Below are 20102 nucleotides of genomic sequence, written 5' to 3' on the forward strand. Positions count from 1 at the left end.
CACACACACACACACACACACACACACACACACACACACACACACACACACACACACACACACACACACACACACACACACACACACACACAGTTTTCGTCTTGTGATGAGGGACAAAGCTTACCCCACTGCTCAGTTCTCAGTTCCCATTGAGGCAGTGCAGCATAGCCGCGGTGGTCTAGTCGTCTGGTTGTCTGGCTCCTGCACCAGGATGTGGCTGTCATTAAAAACAATAACCTTAGGTGCCTGCATGGTGACTCGCTGTAATTGTTTTCTCATTTGATCTACTTTCTGCCCTCCCGCTCGCCTTGCCGGCAGACAGGAATAAGTGTTTCACCTCCTCCTCTCCTCCTCTCTCAACCTTTTCAAAATCAAATTGGTCCAGTACCATAATCAACAACTTGGGAATATGCCGGGTGAGAATATGAGGGGTGAGATAAGAAGTAAAACCTTTATGACCCATGCCCCGCTCTGCCAGGTGCAACCTCCATCACACACACGCACGCACACACACGCACGCACGCACGCACACACACACACACACACACACACACACACACACACACACACACACACACGCATGCATTGTGGGTGCACAGTTCTTATTAACAGGTTTTCATCCTCTGCCGTATGGAAATGTTCTCTTGTTGAGTTTTGGCTCTTTCCAGTGTAATCACATGGGGAATTCACCCCTCACACTGTGAGTGTTTGGACTTTTTTTCATAGTATGGTAGTGTATGTTTGTATATGCGTGTGTGCACACGTTTGTATGTGTGTCTTTGTGTGCCTGCGTTCAGTGTTAATGTGTGTGTGCACGCATTTGTGGTTGTGTGTGTTTTCATATTTTATGTAATGAGATGTAGCTTTGTTCGGATGTTGAAAATGCCACTCCGGCACTGGAGCATGTCTAATACAACCACAAAGGGGATTTTAATAAACATTACAGCACAGCCGGGAGACAACAGGACACAACGGCCCCCGTTGATAGTGTTTGGTTTGACCCGTTGCAGTCTGACCTGTTTTTACGGCAGATGGCTTAGATTCAAATGTGTAGCCTTCCGAGTCTTATATTGTAGTTTGGCCAGTTTTTACAGTAGATTATTTCGATTTGAATCTGTGCTCTTCTGACTTTATAAGAAGTGTCTGCAAACTTCAGTCACAGAGATGGAAAGAGCCCCTATTTGTCACGTACTGTACAGCAGGGACAAACTGACAGTCACTCTGGTATGACTTGTCCGTTTTTATTGACTTTCAACATCTGGTTCTAGAATGTCCGTGACCCTGTTCTTAGCACAGAGGACACCAACCCAGCAACATAAACAGAATCTTACTGTACATAGATTTGTCCGCTCCATGGCATCTGTTAGTGACTGCATCAGACATGGACTGTTAGTAGCAGCACTGTACTGTAGGAAACTGGTGTGGGCTGAAGTATAACAAGCAATGGCAAAACACAACGTACATTTCCAGACTGAGCCTATGAACCGGACATTGTGCTGATTGGGCTGTTCAACCTCCCACACCTCGGTGTAATGTACACTGATGTTTTATTCCTCTCATTCGGACAGTCATTGAAAGAAAAATCTATATGGACAAAATAATCCATGAAAGGTAGAACATATCCATAGTAAAAATCTATTTATGAGCACGTGAAGGGTAAAGGGGCCCTATTAACAGACTATTGTTAGTATAACTCAGGGCCCAGGGGTCAAGGGTTCGGGGAGTGCATCTGGGACTGACGTGTTGGAGTTGGAGTTATGGTTGTGATGAATAGGATCGGAGGGAGGGCGTTTGCCCAGGAGTGTCAGGTTAACATTGCGTGGGAAGCTCTACTGGCAAGAATAATAACCAAGGCTATGCATTATACCACACCACCATTGTAGATATAGGCTGTTAAACTGTAAGACCATATGTAGGCCACAAACTCTTTCTTTCTGTCCCCTGGTTTACTTGATGATTGTGGAAATGCCTCTAGGCTCTATTGTGAGGGACTTGGATCCTTCCCTGGGCTGGTCTCAAACAGGTCTGCTCAACACCTTTCACACGACCTGTCAAACAAGCTGTCCCGCAGGCCTGATGGAATGGTGTCAGCCGGGTACCTGAACGTCTATGCTCTTAAACAGATGTTCTTATGATTCTAGAAGAATTACTGTGTACATGTTGCCGGGGTGTAAGTAAGTACACTGGAATGGAAGAAAGAACTCCAGGCATCTCAAACGTGTCAAAAACAACCCAAGAAAACATCCTCCTCCTCCAAAAACAAACCGGCTGCAGAAGCTTTTGCACGTGTTCCTTGTCAATAAACTGGGAAAGACATCAGAGGAGAGGTTTAGAGAATGAACTGACAATAGACTACTCTGTTCAAAGAAACTACAGTATGTGGAAGTCAGGGTACATTTGACTGTGTGGATGGATATTGGGAAAACAATTGGTTTTCAATGGCAAATGTAAGGCCAGTAAAGTGACACAGCCATTTACCATGGACACGTTTGTAGCCTACAAGCTCTTTAGTCAGGTTACTCAGCTAGTTTTTCAGAGAGGCCCTAATGAACACTCCTGGATGTAGCTTGACAGACACTCAGCCCTGTTAGCCCTGGGGTGCGTCTCAAAAGGCACCCTATTCCCTATGTAGTGTGCTATTTTTGACTAGAGCCCTATGGGCCCTGGTCAAACGTAGTGCACTAAAGAGAAAGGGGTGCCATTTGGAATGCAATCATGGTCTACCCAAGGCCAAAGATAACAACTGTTGCCTGGGCTGATACAAAATGAAGCTGAAGCACACTGCTAGCTAATGCATTGAGCATAAATAGGTCAGACTTCCCCCTCTGAATAATGGGGAGAAAAGTGGACTGGCTCTACGAGAGTGGGCACCACATAAACAATATGTCACAGCCGTATCTAGATGGGATACAGTGCAGTGTTGGGGCAAGAGCTGTTGTTTCTGAAGCTGTGCCATAGTGTTACCTATTAGCTGAAGCTGTGTCATAGTGTTAGCTGAAGCTGTGTCATGGTGTTAGCTGAAGCTGTGTCATAGTGTTAACTGAAGCTGTGTCATAGTGTTAGCTGTTAGCTGTGTCTTAGTGTTAGCTGTTAGCTGAAGCTGTGTCATAGTGTTAGCTGAAGCTGTGTCATGGTGTTAGCTGAAGCTGTGTCATAGTGTTAACTGAAGCTGTGTCATAGTGTTAGCTGTTAGCTGTGTCTTAGTGTTAGCTGTTAGCTGAAGCTGTGTCATAGTGTTAGCTGTTAGCTGACGCTTCTGCTAAAGGAGCTAGTTTCATTCCACAAAAACAATGTGCCACAGCCATCTAGAGGGCCTAAATTTAGTTGTTGTTGTTTTGAGTTGTTTACTGAAGCTGGGTTATTGTGTTAGCTAAAGCTGGGTTGAAGGAGCAAGCTAGCTAGCTGCATTACTACCTGTGTTTTAAGTGCCGACTGGCTGGCTGGCCCAAGCCTCTAAGTATGTGAGTGAGCCATCCATTCAGACCGTAAAACTGCAAATTATCACTCCAGATTTGTGCTCCAGTTATGCCTTAAGCACCGGATTAAATGCTAATTTGCATTAGTAAGATTTACTCTGCAACGGGTATTACTTGAATTTGCATCGAGAGGAAAAAACACTGTTTGTTTTCTCTGTTTTTTTTTTTTTAGACAAGACGGTGCTCCTGCAAGATAAATATGTTTTGTGTGCTGAAGGAGGTAAATCTCCTAGAAATCAGGAGTAACACAAGAAGAATCATATGCATAGACACCTGAAGCATGCAGGATCATTCTACCCTCTTAATTACCTTGCCAATGAATACATTACTCAAAGAAGAAGACAACAAGTATTGTGTTGAGATTAATGTATAGTAACTATTCAAAAGTAAACTAGCATAACTTCATAGGTGTCTTTTGTGGCTGGAACCATAATCTCACAGTATGGGCCACTGTAACTAACAACACAACCACCCTAGCCCCTTCTGGCTTACTAACCCAGGCAGTTTGTATATAAAACATGGCTCCTATTGAAGCCGGGACAGAAACCCACCTGCTTAACAGGGCTAAATCCAAATAAAAGCCGCCCTGTCTCCCTAACCGATTAGACTGAACCAAGCAGCTGAAACCAAGTGGCTGGTGTCAGCCAAAACAACAGCAGACAGTAAACAGGGAATGTCTGGCCTGTGCCAGGTACAGTGCAGTAAAACCAGGGCCAGGGGGTGCCAGTCCTAGGGCAGTGCACTGTAGAGAAACGTTGTGGGTCCACAGAGCCAATTGACAAAGAACACAATGGTTCTAGTGTATCCTGATCTGCCATTTTGGATCTAGGTTGGTCCAGGTTGCCCTATGACCAGGTCTTCTCCTAAAAAGACACCAGTCTGTCTATTTGGACATGGTAGCCAGGCACACTCGTAAACAAGACATGGGAACAAATATCTCTCACCATTACTGTATGAAAATATCACTGTCAAGTCAAAATGTTTTCGTTTGCACAACATGGTATGCACAACAATACAACAGCCTGTAAGTCAAATCAAATCAAATGTATGTATATAGCCCTTCGTACATCAGCTGATATCTCAAAGTGCTGTACAGAAACCCAGCCTAAAACCCCAAACAGCAAGCAATGCAGGTGTAGAAGCACGGTGGCTAGGAAAAACTCCCTAGAAAGGCCAGAAAGTCACACAAGTGGTCTAGGGCGCCAGAGCCACCCCAACACATACCTTCACACAACCTGTACACAATACCGTTGGATCTGTTCTACATAACAGGGGCCATTGTGGGCCAATGTCATTGTCATTAACACAAAAGCCCTGGCAATTACAGGATGATTCTCTAACCCTACCCTCCATCCCTTCCTGCAATAGGCAGCCATTTTGATTCCTGCTAAACCAGTTTACCACTTTTTAAGTCTTGGTCACCCAATTGCGTTCGTGTCAGCTCTCTGTGTAATGTGATACAGTGTCTTTTCTATGGACTGTCACCAGACCCCTGGAAGTCTCCTTTTACCTTGGCTGGGTCACTGTATCAGAGCTTGTCCCAAAGGTGCTACATTATCAGAGCCTGTTCCCAGGGTGCTACATTATCAGAGCCTGTCCCCAGGGCGCTACATACATGATTTTTGTGACAAAGCCAAGCTCCCAATAGCCTGAGTCATAACAATCTACCAGGGATTTTATGGGGTGGGTTTTTATGGGTGCAACTCAAGACCCGACAAAGCACAGAGCACACTGGGTTAGAATATAAAGAGAAGCTCTGTGTGAGAGTATGCTACTACTAATATAGGTCGATGCCATCACATAGCCATAGTGCTAGCCATTTCTTCAGATGTATTAGACATATTCTGAAGAGAACAGAGCGTATGTGTACGTGGGTGTGTGTTGACCTAGTTAACGGACTGCTGAAGCAGAACAATTAACATTTTTTTGAAGTGTTTTCCTTAATGACATTCATTTCCGCTTATGTCAGTGAGTCGAGTGTCACGGCCGTTGAAAGAAGAGGACCAAGGCGCATCGTGGTAAGTGTACATTCTTTGTTTATTAGAAAAAAGACCCCAAACCAAACAATTAAAAACTACCAAACAAACCGTGAAGCTAAACGCTATAATGCCAACAAACAAAGACAACTTCCCACACAGAAAGGAGGGAAAAGGGCTACCTAAGTATGGTTCCCAATCAGAGACAACGATAGACAGCTGTCCCTGATTGAGAACCATACCCGGCCAAAACATAGAAACACAAAATCATAGAAAACAAAACATAGAATGCCCACCCCAAATCACACCCTGACCAAACCAAATAGAGACATTAAAAGGCTCTCTACGGTCAGGGCGTGACATCGAGTCCCGTCATGTCCAGCGATGAGCTAGCTGCTAGCTAGACTAAGTAAACACAGCAGTTCAGAACTTGAATACAAACTCCAATTAAACATGAATGATGAATCGAGCCATGCCCTTATTTGGTCAGTAGAGCAGATCAGAATGCAGGGAGGAAGACAATGATGCGCTGAGAAGGAGAGGAGGGAAATCCACTCAGAAAACTCAACTAAAATGTAGTATGGATCTCACTCAAAGAACTAAACTAAATGTAGTATGGATCTCACTCAAAGAACTAAACTAAATGTAGTATGGATCTCACTCAAAGAACTAAACTAAATGTAGTATGGATCTCACTCAAAGAACTAAACTAAATGTAGTATGGATCTCACTCAAAGAACTAAACTAAATGTAGTATGGATCTCACTCAAAGAACTAAACTAAATGTACTATGGATCTCACTCAAAGAAAACTCAACTAAATGTAGTATGGATCACATTGCTTTTTATAGCTCGGATGAATGTGAATTATGTCCTTGTCCATCAAACCGATAGAAATCAAACATTTGCTACCTTAAAATCCATCTGGACACAATTAAGTTACCATAATATCAAAATCGTACAATCGAATTCTGCTGTTATGAATCATAGCCTACACCAACAATGAAGAATAAACTTAAAGGGGCATTGTGGAAGCTCATAAACAGTCGTCTATATTAATGATAGGAGCCTCAGTGTCTTGATAACTCTTTCATCAACTAGGCCTGACACTATTCTCATCCATTTCACACAGCTTTTATTGATAGAAACCTGGGCAGTCGTCACAATAATCTCCTGCTTTGTGTTGCAGTGGTAGGAAGTATACAGTTACATTATCTTCATACAGTATGTAAAAGTGCTCAATGACGGACAGGGACAAGCCTCTGTATGTCAGCGATAGGTAATAAAGTCTGAGCGCACACACACACACACACACACACACTCTCACACACTGTGCCTACTGCCTACAGTAAGGCCCACCCTGAAAATTTGGGCAAGTTTCATCAAACCCTGTTTCAAGAAGAGGTTGAAATGAGGACAGGCATTCTGATCCCAGCAGAGAAGGAGAAGGAGAAAGGTACAGTCAGAGAGAGAGAGGGAGAGAAGGGAAAGGAGGGAGGGAGGAAGGTACAGGGAGGGAGGGAGGTACAGTAAGAGAGAGAGGGGAACGGAGGGAGGGAGGAAGGTACAGTCAGAGAGAGAGGGGGGGGGGGGGAGGTACAGGGAGGAAGGTACAGTCCGAGAGAGAGGGGAAAGGAGGGAGGGAGGAAGGTACAGTCAGAGGGAGGGAGGGAGGGAGGGAGGGAGGGAGGGAGGGAGGGAGGGAGGGAGGGAGGGAGGGAGGGAGGGAGGGAGGGACAGTCAGAGGGAGGGAGGGAGGGAGGGAGGGAGGGAGGGAGGGAGGGAGGGAGGGAGGGAGGGAGGGAGGGAGGGAGGGAGGGAGGGAGGGAGGGAGGGAGGGAGGGAGGGAGGGACAGTCAGAGAGTGAACGAGAGAGAAAAGGGGGGGAAGGGAGAGAGGAATGTACAGTCAGAGAGTGAGGGAGAGGGAAGATGCAGCAACAGAGAAAGACGGGGAGGTAGGAAACTAGTAGTTACCGCTGTATAAGTATCAATTAATTAGGTCATATCCTTCCTTTCTCCTCTCATCTTTTAATGAAGAGAATCATGTTTAGTGTTTTAACTAAGGCAGTCTTTGAATGTCATAATACAACATTTATTTCATAAGACAATAAGACTGTAATAATTATTTTATTTTAGTCCATAGCTTCAAGTAATTATTTTTGAGCACATTTCTCTCATAATCCTTGTAGTGATAATAATGACTGATGTATATCACCCCTGTGATATCTCCAGTCTATGACTAACTTCCCATCTGTTAGCTCTGTCGTTTAATAAGTCCTCTTTTATCCTGCATTATACCGCACTCAACATAAAATAGTGTGTGTGTAAGTCACACACTCACACACAAACACAAACACAAAGGTGAGGACCCGACATACAGTAGTTCTCATGTGACCACGTGGAATTAGCAAAGACCCAGGCTTCAATGTCTTTACCTCCTCAAGGAACACCTTCCTTGCTAGGGCAGGGAAAGACACCTTGGACATGACCCCCAACACCCCTGTCTCACATTCACATCCCAAACGAGCAACTAACGTCCCTCACAGCCTCACAACCCACAATGCACCGGGGCTAGCCGTTCCGAGCCACACCACGAGGACGTGGATTTAATTAGATATTAGTATCCAGTCGCGTCTGAATTAATCAAATCAATGCTACTCATTAATTTAGTAGAAGAACATACAATTAAAGGGCTATTAGCGTTCTCTCAGGAGTCTGCCCTTTCATCCTGCCAGTAGAACATTGGGACTTGGCCCAGGTCCAGAGGCAAAGCGTTCTCTTTTAACCGGCACTTCCTCTCCTCCGCCTGACTCGATTCTACTCCTCTTCTCCAGGCTGGTGCCATAGAAGTACAATGACTAGATGTAGTAGGTGCAAAAAATAAACGTTGGCGTCACTTTAAATCGATACTCTCTTTTATCCATAAGCATAACATTTAGTGGGAGGATGATAGAGAAATATGTTTTCTTTTTGTATTTGTATGTTTGTGGTACTGATCTAGACCCAGACACCAGGTGTACTGGGCCTTTTGGGTTGTATCTTAATTTGGTCCCTGGCCACATTGATTTAAACACTCACACCATTTTCATGACTTAATGGTGCTTGACAGCATTTATCCTGTAAGTAGCTCGTCATTTAGGATGGCGTCTCAAGAGTTTTAAACAAAACTCTAGAAATGTCAACACACTGTAGCATAGTCCCAGTCAGTGCTTAACAGGGCACTCTCTAAATAGGGTGACACAGAGATTTGGAGATTTAGGGAATGAGCACACAAATAATCCAGCACCAAAAACTAGGTCATTTTTTTATAGTAATATATTTTGTTCAGATAACATATCATTTGATCATGGCTGTGTATATCTCAATTGAGGAGGTAAGGAAACTAGACTGAAAATAAGATTTTAAGCTTTTACATAGACTTTAAAGTAGTACTGTATTGTACATGGGACTGTAGGGTCCCCTACAAGCTTTAAACAGTAAATACTTCTATCGGATTCCCTACAAAACATACAGTCAAATATAATCTTATTTAAATACAGCAGGGGAAATCCTCTGCGTTCAAAATGTCAATCTCTGCACCGCATACAGCTGGCCACCTGTTTCTCCCAAAGCACTGAAGCAAACTAGGCTCTGGCGGAAAATAATTCTGGGCCAAGGAGATTCTTTTTCTCTCTCTCTTTTTTTTTGCTCTTGTGAATTAAAGTTAAAACGCTTTCGCTCTGAGTAATCCAGACTCCTCCGACGAACAGTCATTTTTAATTAAAAACATTACCCCATTTACAGAGGAAACCAAAGTGAAGCCTGAAAAAAATATTAACTGCACAGGGATTTCTCTCTCTACTTCGACCTAGCAGTCTCTCGATTTTCTCTCTCTCTCTCTATTTTCTCTCCCTCTCTCACTCTCTGTCTCTCTGTTTCAATCTTTCCCTCCCTCCCTCCCTCCCTCCCTCCCTGCCATCCAAGGCTTCAGTTGATCAAAGGAAGTTCCAGAACTTGCTGGTCAAACTTGCTGGTTTTTAACGGTTATGTAACTTTCTCCTGATGAAATACTGGCCTGGGCACAATACTAACCCATCCAGAGCTGAACTGGACCATAGAATTCCTGCAATTGGACTTTTGGGGGTTATGTGATCCTGGCAGGAAGTCAATCCAAATCACACTGCGGCAACGCTTGGCTACTTGGAACGATTGTAAACACCCTAATAAAATGTAATTAATAGGTACCATATACATTGTTTACTGAGTAAAACTGAGCCCAAAAAACTTTGATTAATCACATAAAAACAGCAACCTCAGCACAGGAATATAACTAAATAAAGCAATATTTCTGAACCACAGGGATATGGGTCTTCTGTAGTGCAGTTTTGATTGAACCCCTCCTCTTGTGATGAGCTATGTGTAGATGGAATGAAGTGTTGTTTCCCTGAGAACAGCAGGACTCTGGCTAGTTTTCCCCAGTGCGTGTTTGATTGAACCTCTCATGTGAGGAGCTAAGTGTATAGTTTTATAGAGAGGGGCAGTTCCAGTGCTGTGTCTGTGTCTGGGTCTCTGCCATACGGCCAGGCAAGGCCCCACCTCTGACTGTCATCCTGCCTGACATTAGGGGGCTAAGCTGTATCTCATTAGGCCTAGGGTGGCAGTGATCCCGTCAACATCACTTGAAGCTCTGGCTCCCACCATAGGGGAAGAGACAGGTTGTCTCCAAGGTAACGGCCAGATCATTTGGCAGGAACTTGCTGCCTTGTTATCCCACAGAAACCCACAGATACTGTAGGCAGCGCAGCTGGAACACACGCACACATACAAACACACACACACATACAAACGCACGCACGCACGCACGCACGCACACACACATACAAACGCACGCACGCACGCACACACACATACAAACGCACGCACGCACACACACACACACACACACACACACACACACACACACACACACACACACACACACACACACACACACCCAATACACGTGTGTAAAGACAAACACACGTATAGTCACTCCACTGCACATAGACATCAGCTCTCTCTCTGCCAATCAAACATCCGGCTATTCCTCTGTGTCCAGTATTGATTTAAAACACAATGAATCCAGGGGCGGGCCAACCGTTTAGGAAAAACCATTGAGTTCATTTGCTGCTCGTACCCTAGGGATAATCATTCTCACTGTTGAAAGAGAAATTGATTTCTGTTAATCATGAGCCAGCGTTCTTCAAATCAGTGGGGGGTCAAACCAGGCCAGATATCTTGAAAGAGGGGGTTAGAGAGGGTTATACAAGCAGAGTCAAGTATTTAGGTCATAAAGGGCAGTAGAAAATAGTTTTTTTTATTGGGTTGTTACAGTAAATGACATGAGTTTGCATATAACCATAGAAATCGAACTGACAGAATTACATGTAAATCTAACTCATTCCCACCTGATCTAGGATCAGTTACGACTTTTAGTTCATAATGAATAACATTTTATGAACATTTTATAACCTGACCCTAGATCAGCACTCCTACTCTAAAAACACTTTTTGAATACATGCCCTAACCCCCTGTCACATACTCTACTGTACTTCCTGAATGCCAAAAGTGGACTGACCATTCCATAGCCAAGTATGACAAGAATAGCCCTGATCAGACAGCCAGAACAACTGGCTGAATTGTAGCATGGTCTATCGATAGGAGGTCAATGGGACAGGGACTGACCTGGACCAACATAACAGCCTCAGGACAAAGGCTGACATAGTCACTCCATTGCCCCATTTTTAACCAGCCTGATGGTGCTATTGGTGCTATTTTGAGTGAGACTGGATAATTGTTTTAGATCTGTTTGTGAGTGCGTTCAAATAAAGTGGTTGGGGAGAGAGAGAAATCATTAGTTACGACCAATTATGTATATAAACCCTAGATTGATATGTATTGGCCATTGAGAGGCTTTGAAGTCACCGGTCGGCCATATTGGCACTTCCCCCAGTAGGAACAGTCCTCCATAGGAATGATTGGAATTCTACAGTATTTCAATTAAATGTTTTAATGACAAAATGACATGTATTGAAGTATATTTTGCTATAGTGGGGAAAGTAACATTAGTAAGCTAAAACATATATACTAAAGAAAAATATATTATGTATTTTCTCATTTTTTAAATGTTTAGCTCACATAATATAATTTAAGATTATGCATTAAGGTGTCTGTAATATACTACATGTGGCAAAATTAATGTAGACATTAATAAATGCATTTCTAAAGCTTCCAAAATATTTTTTACAACATAAGGGAGTGCGTGCGAAAATGGAGGCACGGTGGTTTCAACACAGCGCCCCCTATCAGTCAACTAGTGTACATATAAATCATTGGTTGCAACCAAATTGGAACACATTGACCCATTGTGCTAGCCTAGTTCCTAGCAGTAGTTGGCCTAATCTTCTATGCTTGTCTCTGGGGAAAACCAACAAACACAAACATACCAAGCCAGGCCCCATTGCCACAAATAATCATATGTATACAAACAGATTACTGACCATTTCGAATCCCACCATACCTTCTCCGCTTTGCAATCTGGTTTCAGAGCTGGTCATGGGTGTACCTCAGCCACGCTCAAGGTTCTAAACGACATCATAACCGCCATCGATATGAGATATTACTGTGCAGCCGTATTCATCGACCTGGCCAAGGCTTTCGACTCTGTCAATCACAACATTCTTATTGGCAGACTCAACAGCCTTGGTTTCTCAAATGATTGCCTCGCCTGGTTTACCAACTACTTCTCTGATAGAGTTCAGTGTGTCAAATCGGAGGGACTGTTCTCCGGTCCTCTGACAGTCTCTATGGGTGTGCCACAGGGTTCAATTCTCGGGCCGACTCTCTTTTCTGTATACATCAATGATGTTGCTCTTGCTGCTGGTGATTCTCTGATCCACCTCTACGCAGACGACACCATTCTGTATTCTTCTTGCCCCTCCTTGGACACTGTGATGACTAACCTACAGACAAGCTTCAATGCCATACAACTCTCCTTCCGTGGCCTCCAACTGCTCTTAAATGCAAGTAAAACTAAATGCATGCTATTCAATCGATCACTGCCCGCACCTGCCCGCCCGTCCAGCATCACTACTCTGGACGGCTCTGACTTAGAATACGTGGACAATTACAAATATCTGGGTGTCTGGTTAGACTGTAAACTCTCCTTCCAGACTCACATTAAGCATCTCCAATCCAAAATAAAATCTAGAATCGGCTTCCTATATCGCAACAAAGCATCCTTCACTCATGCTGCCAAACATACCCTCGTAAAACTGACCATCCTACCGATCCTCGACTTCGGTGATGTCATCTATAAAATAGCCTCCAACACTCTACTCAACAAACTGGATGCAGTCTATCACAGTGCCATCCGTTTTGTCACCTAAGCCCCATACACTACCCACCATTGCGACCTGTACGCTCTCGTTGGTTGGCCCTTGCTTCATATGCGTTGCCAAACCCACTGGCTACAGGTTATCTACAGGTCTCTGCTAGGTAAAGCCCCGCCTTATCTCAGCTCACTGGTCACTATAGCAGCACCCACTCGTAGCACGCGCTCCAGCAGATATATCTCACTGGTCACCCCCAAAGCCAATTCCTCCTTTGGTCGTCTTTCCTTCCAGTTCTCTGCTGCCCAAGACTGGAACGAATTGCAAAAATCTCTGAAGCTGGAGACTCACATCTCCCTCACTAGCTTTAAGCACCAGCTGTCAGAGCAGCTTACAGATCACTGCACCTGTACATAGCCCATCTGTAAACAGCCCATCTATCTACCTACCTCATCCCCATACTGGTATTTATTTATTTATTTATTTTGCTCCTTTGCACCCCAGTATCTCTACCTGCACATTCATCTTCTGCCAATCTACCATTCCAGTGTTTAATTGCTATATTGTAATTACTTCGCCACCATGGCCTATTTATTTCCTTAACTTACCTAATTTGCACTCACTGTATATAGACTTTTTGTTTTCTTTAGTTCTACTGTATTATTGACTGTATGTTTTGTTTATTCCATGTGTAACTCTGTGTTGTTGTATGTGTTGTTGTATGTGTCGAATTGCTACGCTTTATCTTCGCCAGGTCGCAGTTGCAAATGAGAACTTGTTCTCAACTAGCCTACCTGGTTAAATAAAGGTGAAATAAATAAATAAAAAATATTTCTCTTTGGGAAACATCTGAGTATCAAGGTTTTGTAAGTCAGGAGGGGATACCATTTGCAGATTTGTTTAGTGCTTCCTGCACTGACTCGAGCTGGTAAAAATGCAATAATAAGCAGGGCATTTACAGTGTGCCATGTCGTGCCTACGTTTACGACTTCGGTGATCAGCTCAGATTTTATACCACCATTAATATACATCCCCTCTGTGAAATGAAAAAAATGAAGTAATATATCACACCAAAAACAACTCCCAAACTCTCCAAATACCAGAACCATAATCATATCTTCACATCTTTAAATGAACTCTAAACAAATAAACTACTTCTGCAAGGAAGGAATTCCTTATGTGACTCCTTCATATACTGAAATTGCAACAAAGTTGGACAATTTTTTCCTGGTTGGTTTCATAGCTGTGATACTTTTGTTTTATTCATCCTGGATCTTAATATCATAATGCTGTATTTAGCTTCACACTCAACTGGGACATCAGATAAACTGTCCGAACAACAACTGTGTCAAAGTTAGACGTTGCCATACAGTATTTGCCTGTGCAAAACAAACCGTTTTTCTGCATGTTTGTTTTTGTTTGGTGGCCGGGGCTCTGCCCTGCAAGGCGACTGTTTGTTTCCTACATCTGGCAACAAAAGCATGTGATCAATCATTCATAATAATTTATGACGTCGCCACATAATGGCCAGCCCAGGCTCGTAAAAATATATTTGCATTACACAAGGTCCCTTCAGGACCTCTCAATAACAGTACAATAAATGTTGTTTTTGTCCATACACATAGCTCTGATAAGAGAACAAACTTTAGCCTCTGTTAGATACAGTAGAGAATAGGGCCAGGGCAGCAGTGTATGTTGCGATGTTGCTATCTCATGCTGGACCCCATCCCTTAGTTCCTGTTCTCCCAGCCAAGCCAACATCCCGCTGCTTTTCCCTTTCCCAAGCCTTGTTGTTATTAGTATTTTGGTAGTCCCCGACTCAGAGCAAACGCCCTTCTTTAACCCCTCGGTCCTGAGCAACATGGTCTTTAAGTCAGACACACTGTCCCCTTCATTCATCCTGTCACACTGTAGTAAACGGACTCAGTTCCACCCGAAAGCTATATAGCAGGGAGCATCTCTCTGCACATGAGAGCCCTTGGATTATACCACTGGGTGTGCTTTGTGCAGATGCTGTGGACAATCCATCACGTCTTATAACAAGTCTAAAGTAACATAAAGTAACAAGTCTAAAGTAACAACAGTTTCTGAGCCAACACTCTTACTGTACTGGAGTTGTGCAGCAGCACTACAATCCCACAATTCCCACAACAAAAAAGTTTGTTTTCTCCTTCAACTTTTCTATATTGAAAGTAACAAACATTTCTGAGCCAGCCAGCCGCTCTTACTGTCCTGGAGTTATGCAGCAACACTACAGTACCCACAATGCAGTTTGTTTTTTGTCCATACATGGATTTCTTTCTTACCTTGACATGCTGTCTGGCATGCAGCCGTGACCTGGATAGCCCTCTCCTCTTGGACCCTGCGACATGCCGGGCCGAGATTTCCACGACTCCATTAACGCGGTAACAGGCGAAATTAGATTCAACAAGGGGTTCGTCCCGTGATCCCTTGGGTCGTGCCGTGAGAAAGACATTGTCCCCTGCGCTCCGATCTGGTAGTGAAACGAGTGTCCGCCTGAATTAACACCCACAATGGCCGAGGTGGGCACAACGTTGTTGTTGTTTTCTTGGTAGTAGCTGCCATCGTTGTTCTCTTGTTTAACTTTAGACAGGAGGTTGTGGGGGAACACGCCGGCTTCGTAACTGCCATTCATCTCCGTGCCCGGAGGTCCCAAGATCCCAGAGAGACTGTATTCGTCAATGTTGTCCCTCAGAGACAAGTAGGTAATCTCGGACGGACCTGACTGGAAGAGACCCATAGAGTGTTGCTGCTGCTGCTCAGTGTAGCACTGAGGATTCATGCATCCGCCGCCATCTTTGTTTGGCTCACTTTTTACCTGTGTGATGAAAGGTGAGCCATTGCCGGGGCAGCCGGTGGCCTGGTTACACTTTGTGTTGTTGCTACCATTACCCAGACACATGCTCCTATAGTCCGTGTCGGGTTCATTCTTGATGAACTTCACCATACCCATGTGGTCCAGGCCTACGTTGAACATCTCCCCGTCCACGCTCTCCACCTTGGGGAACTCAAACTCCTTGAAGTCCTGCTGGTCTCTTCGTCCCTCGGGACTGTTGGAGTCATTCTGGACCAGGCCCAGTTCACTAGCAGGGCTGGACACAGCAAACCCACCCCCACCTCCAGAGGGGTTCCTGGGGCTCGAGGACATTGCCATGGGGCCCCCGGTGGTCGGACTGGAGATAGACAATGAAGCCCTCATGTTGTTGGTGCTGCCAGTGGGGCTGGAGACAGACGATGACCTCATGTTGGTAGAGGTGCTGCATGACGGTGGGGAGAGCACGCTGCTCATGCTTTGAGGGCTGGAGATGGGCGAGCGCATCACGTTGAGGGGGCTGGTGAGCGGAGGCGATCCCACCGTGCTGGAGCCTGCCGGGCTGCAGGTGGCAGAGTTCCTCCTGTGGACGTGGTTGTGGGCCAGAGCTGGTCCGGCAGCGTTATGCTGGTTGACAGGGTTACTGATGGTCGTACAGGCGAACGGCCCCCCAAAGCAGGTGGGGCTGGTGGTGGACGAAACTAGGTTGTTGCTGCCCCCGGGGCTGGAGATGGAGCTGGGTGTCTGGGGGCTGCAGGACAGAGACAAGCCCAAGACGGCTGACCCTGCTGGGGTTCCAGATGAGCAGCAATCCCCTGGGGTGGAGCTAGGCTGCTTCGGGAACCCAGTAGAAGGGGACTTCAACTTGGGGCTCCCCCCGGACGCAGCACACTGGCTGTCCTCAAGACAAGGGCGCCCGCAAACTCCCGCTGGGTACATCTTCCCCGGACTACAATGACCCCCCTGTTGGCCGAAGCCGCCAAAGTCTGTGGCCTCCCTGGCCACGTTCATATACAAGCCCATGGACTCAGCCACAGTTTTAGACAGCTCCTTGGAGTCCATCATCTCTGGCTTCCTCCCATGGAGGGAACTGTTAAAGAGGGGGAGAACAAAAGGCTGGTGTTGGTTCTGGGTCAGTTTGAGAGTAGGCTGCTGCTCTGGCTTCTTCTTCTCTTCGTTGTTATTGTTACTCTCCTTGCTGTCGGCTGTGTTGCTGCTGGGGGAGCAGCTGACATTGACTATGTCCATCAGGACATCACTGTTGCTGTTCAGGTTCAGGCTGTCGGCCTCCTCGGCTCCACTGCAGCAGTAGTCCATGGCACTGCTGGGGACATGGGACCATCTGTTCTTCTCTGTGTCCGTGGATCCTTCGAAGAAACTTGGGTATCTTTTGGTCTCCATCGTTGGGTCATTGATTTACCTGCAGGTTGAAGGAATACATTAATGTGATAAATGCTGTTTAAATATGAATTCAAAGTGGTAGGGTATTTTTTATGCATTATTCACATATCATGCAAAAGCCGCTGGAATCTCACATTGCCGAAGCTGAGAGCATACTACTGAATATAAAAACTGTAATTTAACACAAATATTTATTAAATCATGAACAGTGTAAAGTATTTATTTAATGGGTGGCGATTTCATTAAGATTGACTTAAGTGTGTTTTATAGCGGGAAAATTTTGCCAAACATCGCCTGTATCGAAGTGAAGTATCCTTTTAAATCAGCAAGCATTTTCTCTGCCAATCAAGTCAGTAATTTCTGGAAAATCATTTAGACATTCCTCCTCACTTAGTTAACTGTTTATTTGCTTTGGATTTTAAACTAAGAATCCCTGAAATTGTTATATAGGGGAACTTTGTCTAAGGCACGGTGTCCCAAATGGCACCCTATTCCCTTTAAAGTGCACTACTTTTGACCAGAGCCTTATGGGGGAATAGGGGGTCATTTGGGACAGCCTAAGTCATGTTTGGAGACCTGAGAATATATCTGGGGGGGGGGGGGGGTCATGGAACGATTAGTAAATTGATTAGATTGTGTGTTGTCATGTCTGAGCAATAATAATACGACTCAATTCCCGATCACACCGTATCATACATAACAAGTTCCTTATTATAATGCATTTCTTTAGATGTATGACATGATAACTTCTGGTTTGCAGGAGTAATTGCACTAACTGTACTATTAAATCGCCAAATCAGTACAGTTTGATAAAAAATAAAAATAAATACATGACGTGGTTTTATAGTGTCCATTTCCTCCTCTTGGGCACTTCCATTGGATAGAGACAGACCCAGCGTCACATAAACTTTCATCACGCCATTCACGGATTGGTCCGAATATTCTGTGTATCCCTTATTGTTTTTTCAGACACAACATAGCTGCGACATAACTTGAAAATGGTATCTATCTTTGAGCGTCTTCTGGAAAACATATAACAACTTTCGAGAATAATTCAATGCGCAATATTGACCCATGCTATCACATTTAGCCCTTTATATTATGCGTAATGTAATGTTGTTGTTCCTAAATGTATACTCTGGTAAACTTATGTTGTAGCCTACTGTCAAAGAGAAGGACTAAAGAAAAACACTGATATTTTGATTGATGTGACCTAATTACGGGTTAGGCTATACTAAATGAGAACGCTTATGAGATAGGATAGTTGTCGACGCACAAACTACAAAAACAGGTAGGCTACATGCCAGGTTGTCACGACAGATGAAGGCTATGCAATATTTTGGGGGGCAATCTGATCTACCAAAATGAACATCACAGTTTTGACATTGATTTGCAACTGATCGAAGAGTGAGCAAAACTATTTCAAAAGTGCATTAATAGTTAGAATGCAGGTCATTTCAGACATCGCAGCTCTGCAATGACAGCAGAGCAAGCCGTACTCTTATCCATTATTTCTTATTGTAAAGAATGATTATCTGATGGAAATGTCGCTGGAGACAAAGTTCAAGTTGTTATTAACTGATCTTTGAAAAGTCATAAACAACTGATTTTAAGTTTAGATTCCATAATAAATAAATGCGCCAATAGCTTGCTGGGCGCAAATAAGTCAAATTATTGTTATTATTATTAAGCTATTTTTATTGTTTAGAGAGAAAGAGGGCAGCCTTTAATTGTATGTATAGCCTATACTGTAGGTCACAATCTGCCTGAGCGGTCCCCCAGGACATAGTTCAAAGTTAAAGATTTCCTGGGGATAATTCAGGTGACAATTAAAGTGATGTACATTTTGTTTAGGGAGTTGACATATTAATCTAAGTATTATAATAACCACAAGACGTTTACCTACCTCGAGCTATATCATTCGGCGCCCTTACCTTAATTACGACATTCAGATTTGTCAAGTGGCGGTGTTGCTGGGCGGCAATAATCCAGAAGAGAGAATAAAGACACGAAACCAAGCCTGTACCTTATTTCTTCTTCTTTACAATATCCCCCTCATCAGCTATTCTGCATTTTCTCTTGTCATACATCCACTAGTTTCAGTTCTGACAGCTCAACGCACAGAACAGTAGGCTAGAACTCTGCTGAGCTGCGTAGCCTATATCACTCGTAATCCTCAACATCAAGACGCTGCTTGGACACACCGATCGAGAGCGACATATAGATCGGTCGCATCAGGTATTCTCACATTCGGACCATAATTCCGCAGATTTATGATTTTCTAGCCCTTCGATAGAATGACTGATAAAAACAGCGAAGGAGTCAGACAGACTTGCAGTGCGACGTCATTCTGTGCACATGAACCCTCCTTCTGTAGCGAGTGCAATACAAACTCTGAAGGGGTGGCGGGGACGAGAGAGGGAGAGTGGAGGGGAGAGGGGAGGGAGGGGAGTGCGTTCGGTCGCACCTTCACATTTGAAGTATGGTTGAGTTTCTCCGTTTTAATACTTAATACTCAAAATGCTTTTTGGATAGGAGGAGACCCTTCTCAAGAGCGTTGAACGAGATGAAATAAACATGACAGCTGTCTTTTTTTTTTTTAGATAGTGTAGAACAGAATAATACATTGCAGTAGGCTATAAATACGACATTTACTAATAGGCCTAAATTCAACATGAATAAAATACACATTAGGCCTATTCATGTTGCAAAAAACAGGTATATTATGCATAGTATGCATCGTTTACCACTTTGAAATCTCAGTATTGCTCTTTGACAATGGCACTGTGCTTTGCTAGGCTCACATTTTGCACATGTATCTGTAATAATGGGCTGGTGTGAGGTTATACTAACTGTATGCCAACTTGTTGTTTGAGTACTAGACAAAAACACCCACAGACCCTGACGTGGATATATGTTAATAACTGTCTGACATATAGGGCATAGGTCTAATGAGACTGTTACATCTTCCCCCTTGGCAGGAACTGGCTGGATAATCTATCAACCTTTCTTAGTCAGAGATAGGTTATGAAGATAAAACCATCAACAACAGTCAGGGTTTAGTGC

At 44.1% G+C, this 20102-nt stretch overlaps 1 protein-coding gene across 4 annotated transcripts in view; it reads right to left on the reverse strand.

The window, feature by feature from the left end:
- Nucleotides 1-19432, reverse strand: part of LOC139374710 (mineralocorticoid receptor-like) — a 99029-nt gene extending 79597 nt beyond the window's left edge. The window contains exons 1-2 of one of the 4 annotated variants that reach the window (XM_071115817.1): nt 18971-19432; nt 15109-17055 (exon numbers count right to left, since the gene is read on the reverse strand). In XM_071115817.1, the coding sequence (XP_070971918.1) occupies nt 15109-17036 (1928 nt within the window). In that variant the 5' untranslated portion in view covers nt 17037-17055; nt 18971-19432. Of the gene's footprint in view, nt 1-15108; nt 17056-18942 lie in introns of all 4 variants that reach the window. The other 3 variants (XM_071115815.1, XM_071115816.1, XM_071115818.1) reach the window with 3 other exon arrangements.
- Nucleotides 19433-20102: the final 670 nt, after the last annotated feature.

The sequence above is a fragment of the Oncorhynchus clarkii genome, chromosome 19, assembly GCF_045791955.1.
Source record: "Oncorhynchus clarkii lewisi isolate Uvic-CL-2024 chromosome 19, UVic_Ocla_1.0, whole genome shotgun sequence".
Classification (NCBI taxonomy): domain Eukaryota; kingdom Metazoa; phylum Chordata; class Actinopteri; order Salmoniformes; family Salmonidae; genus Oncorhynchus; species Oncorhynchus clarkii.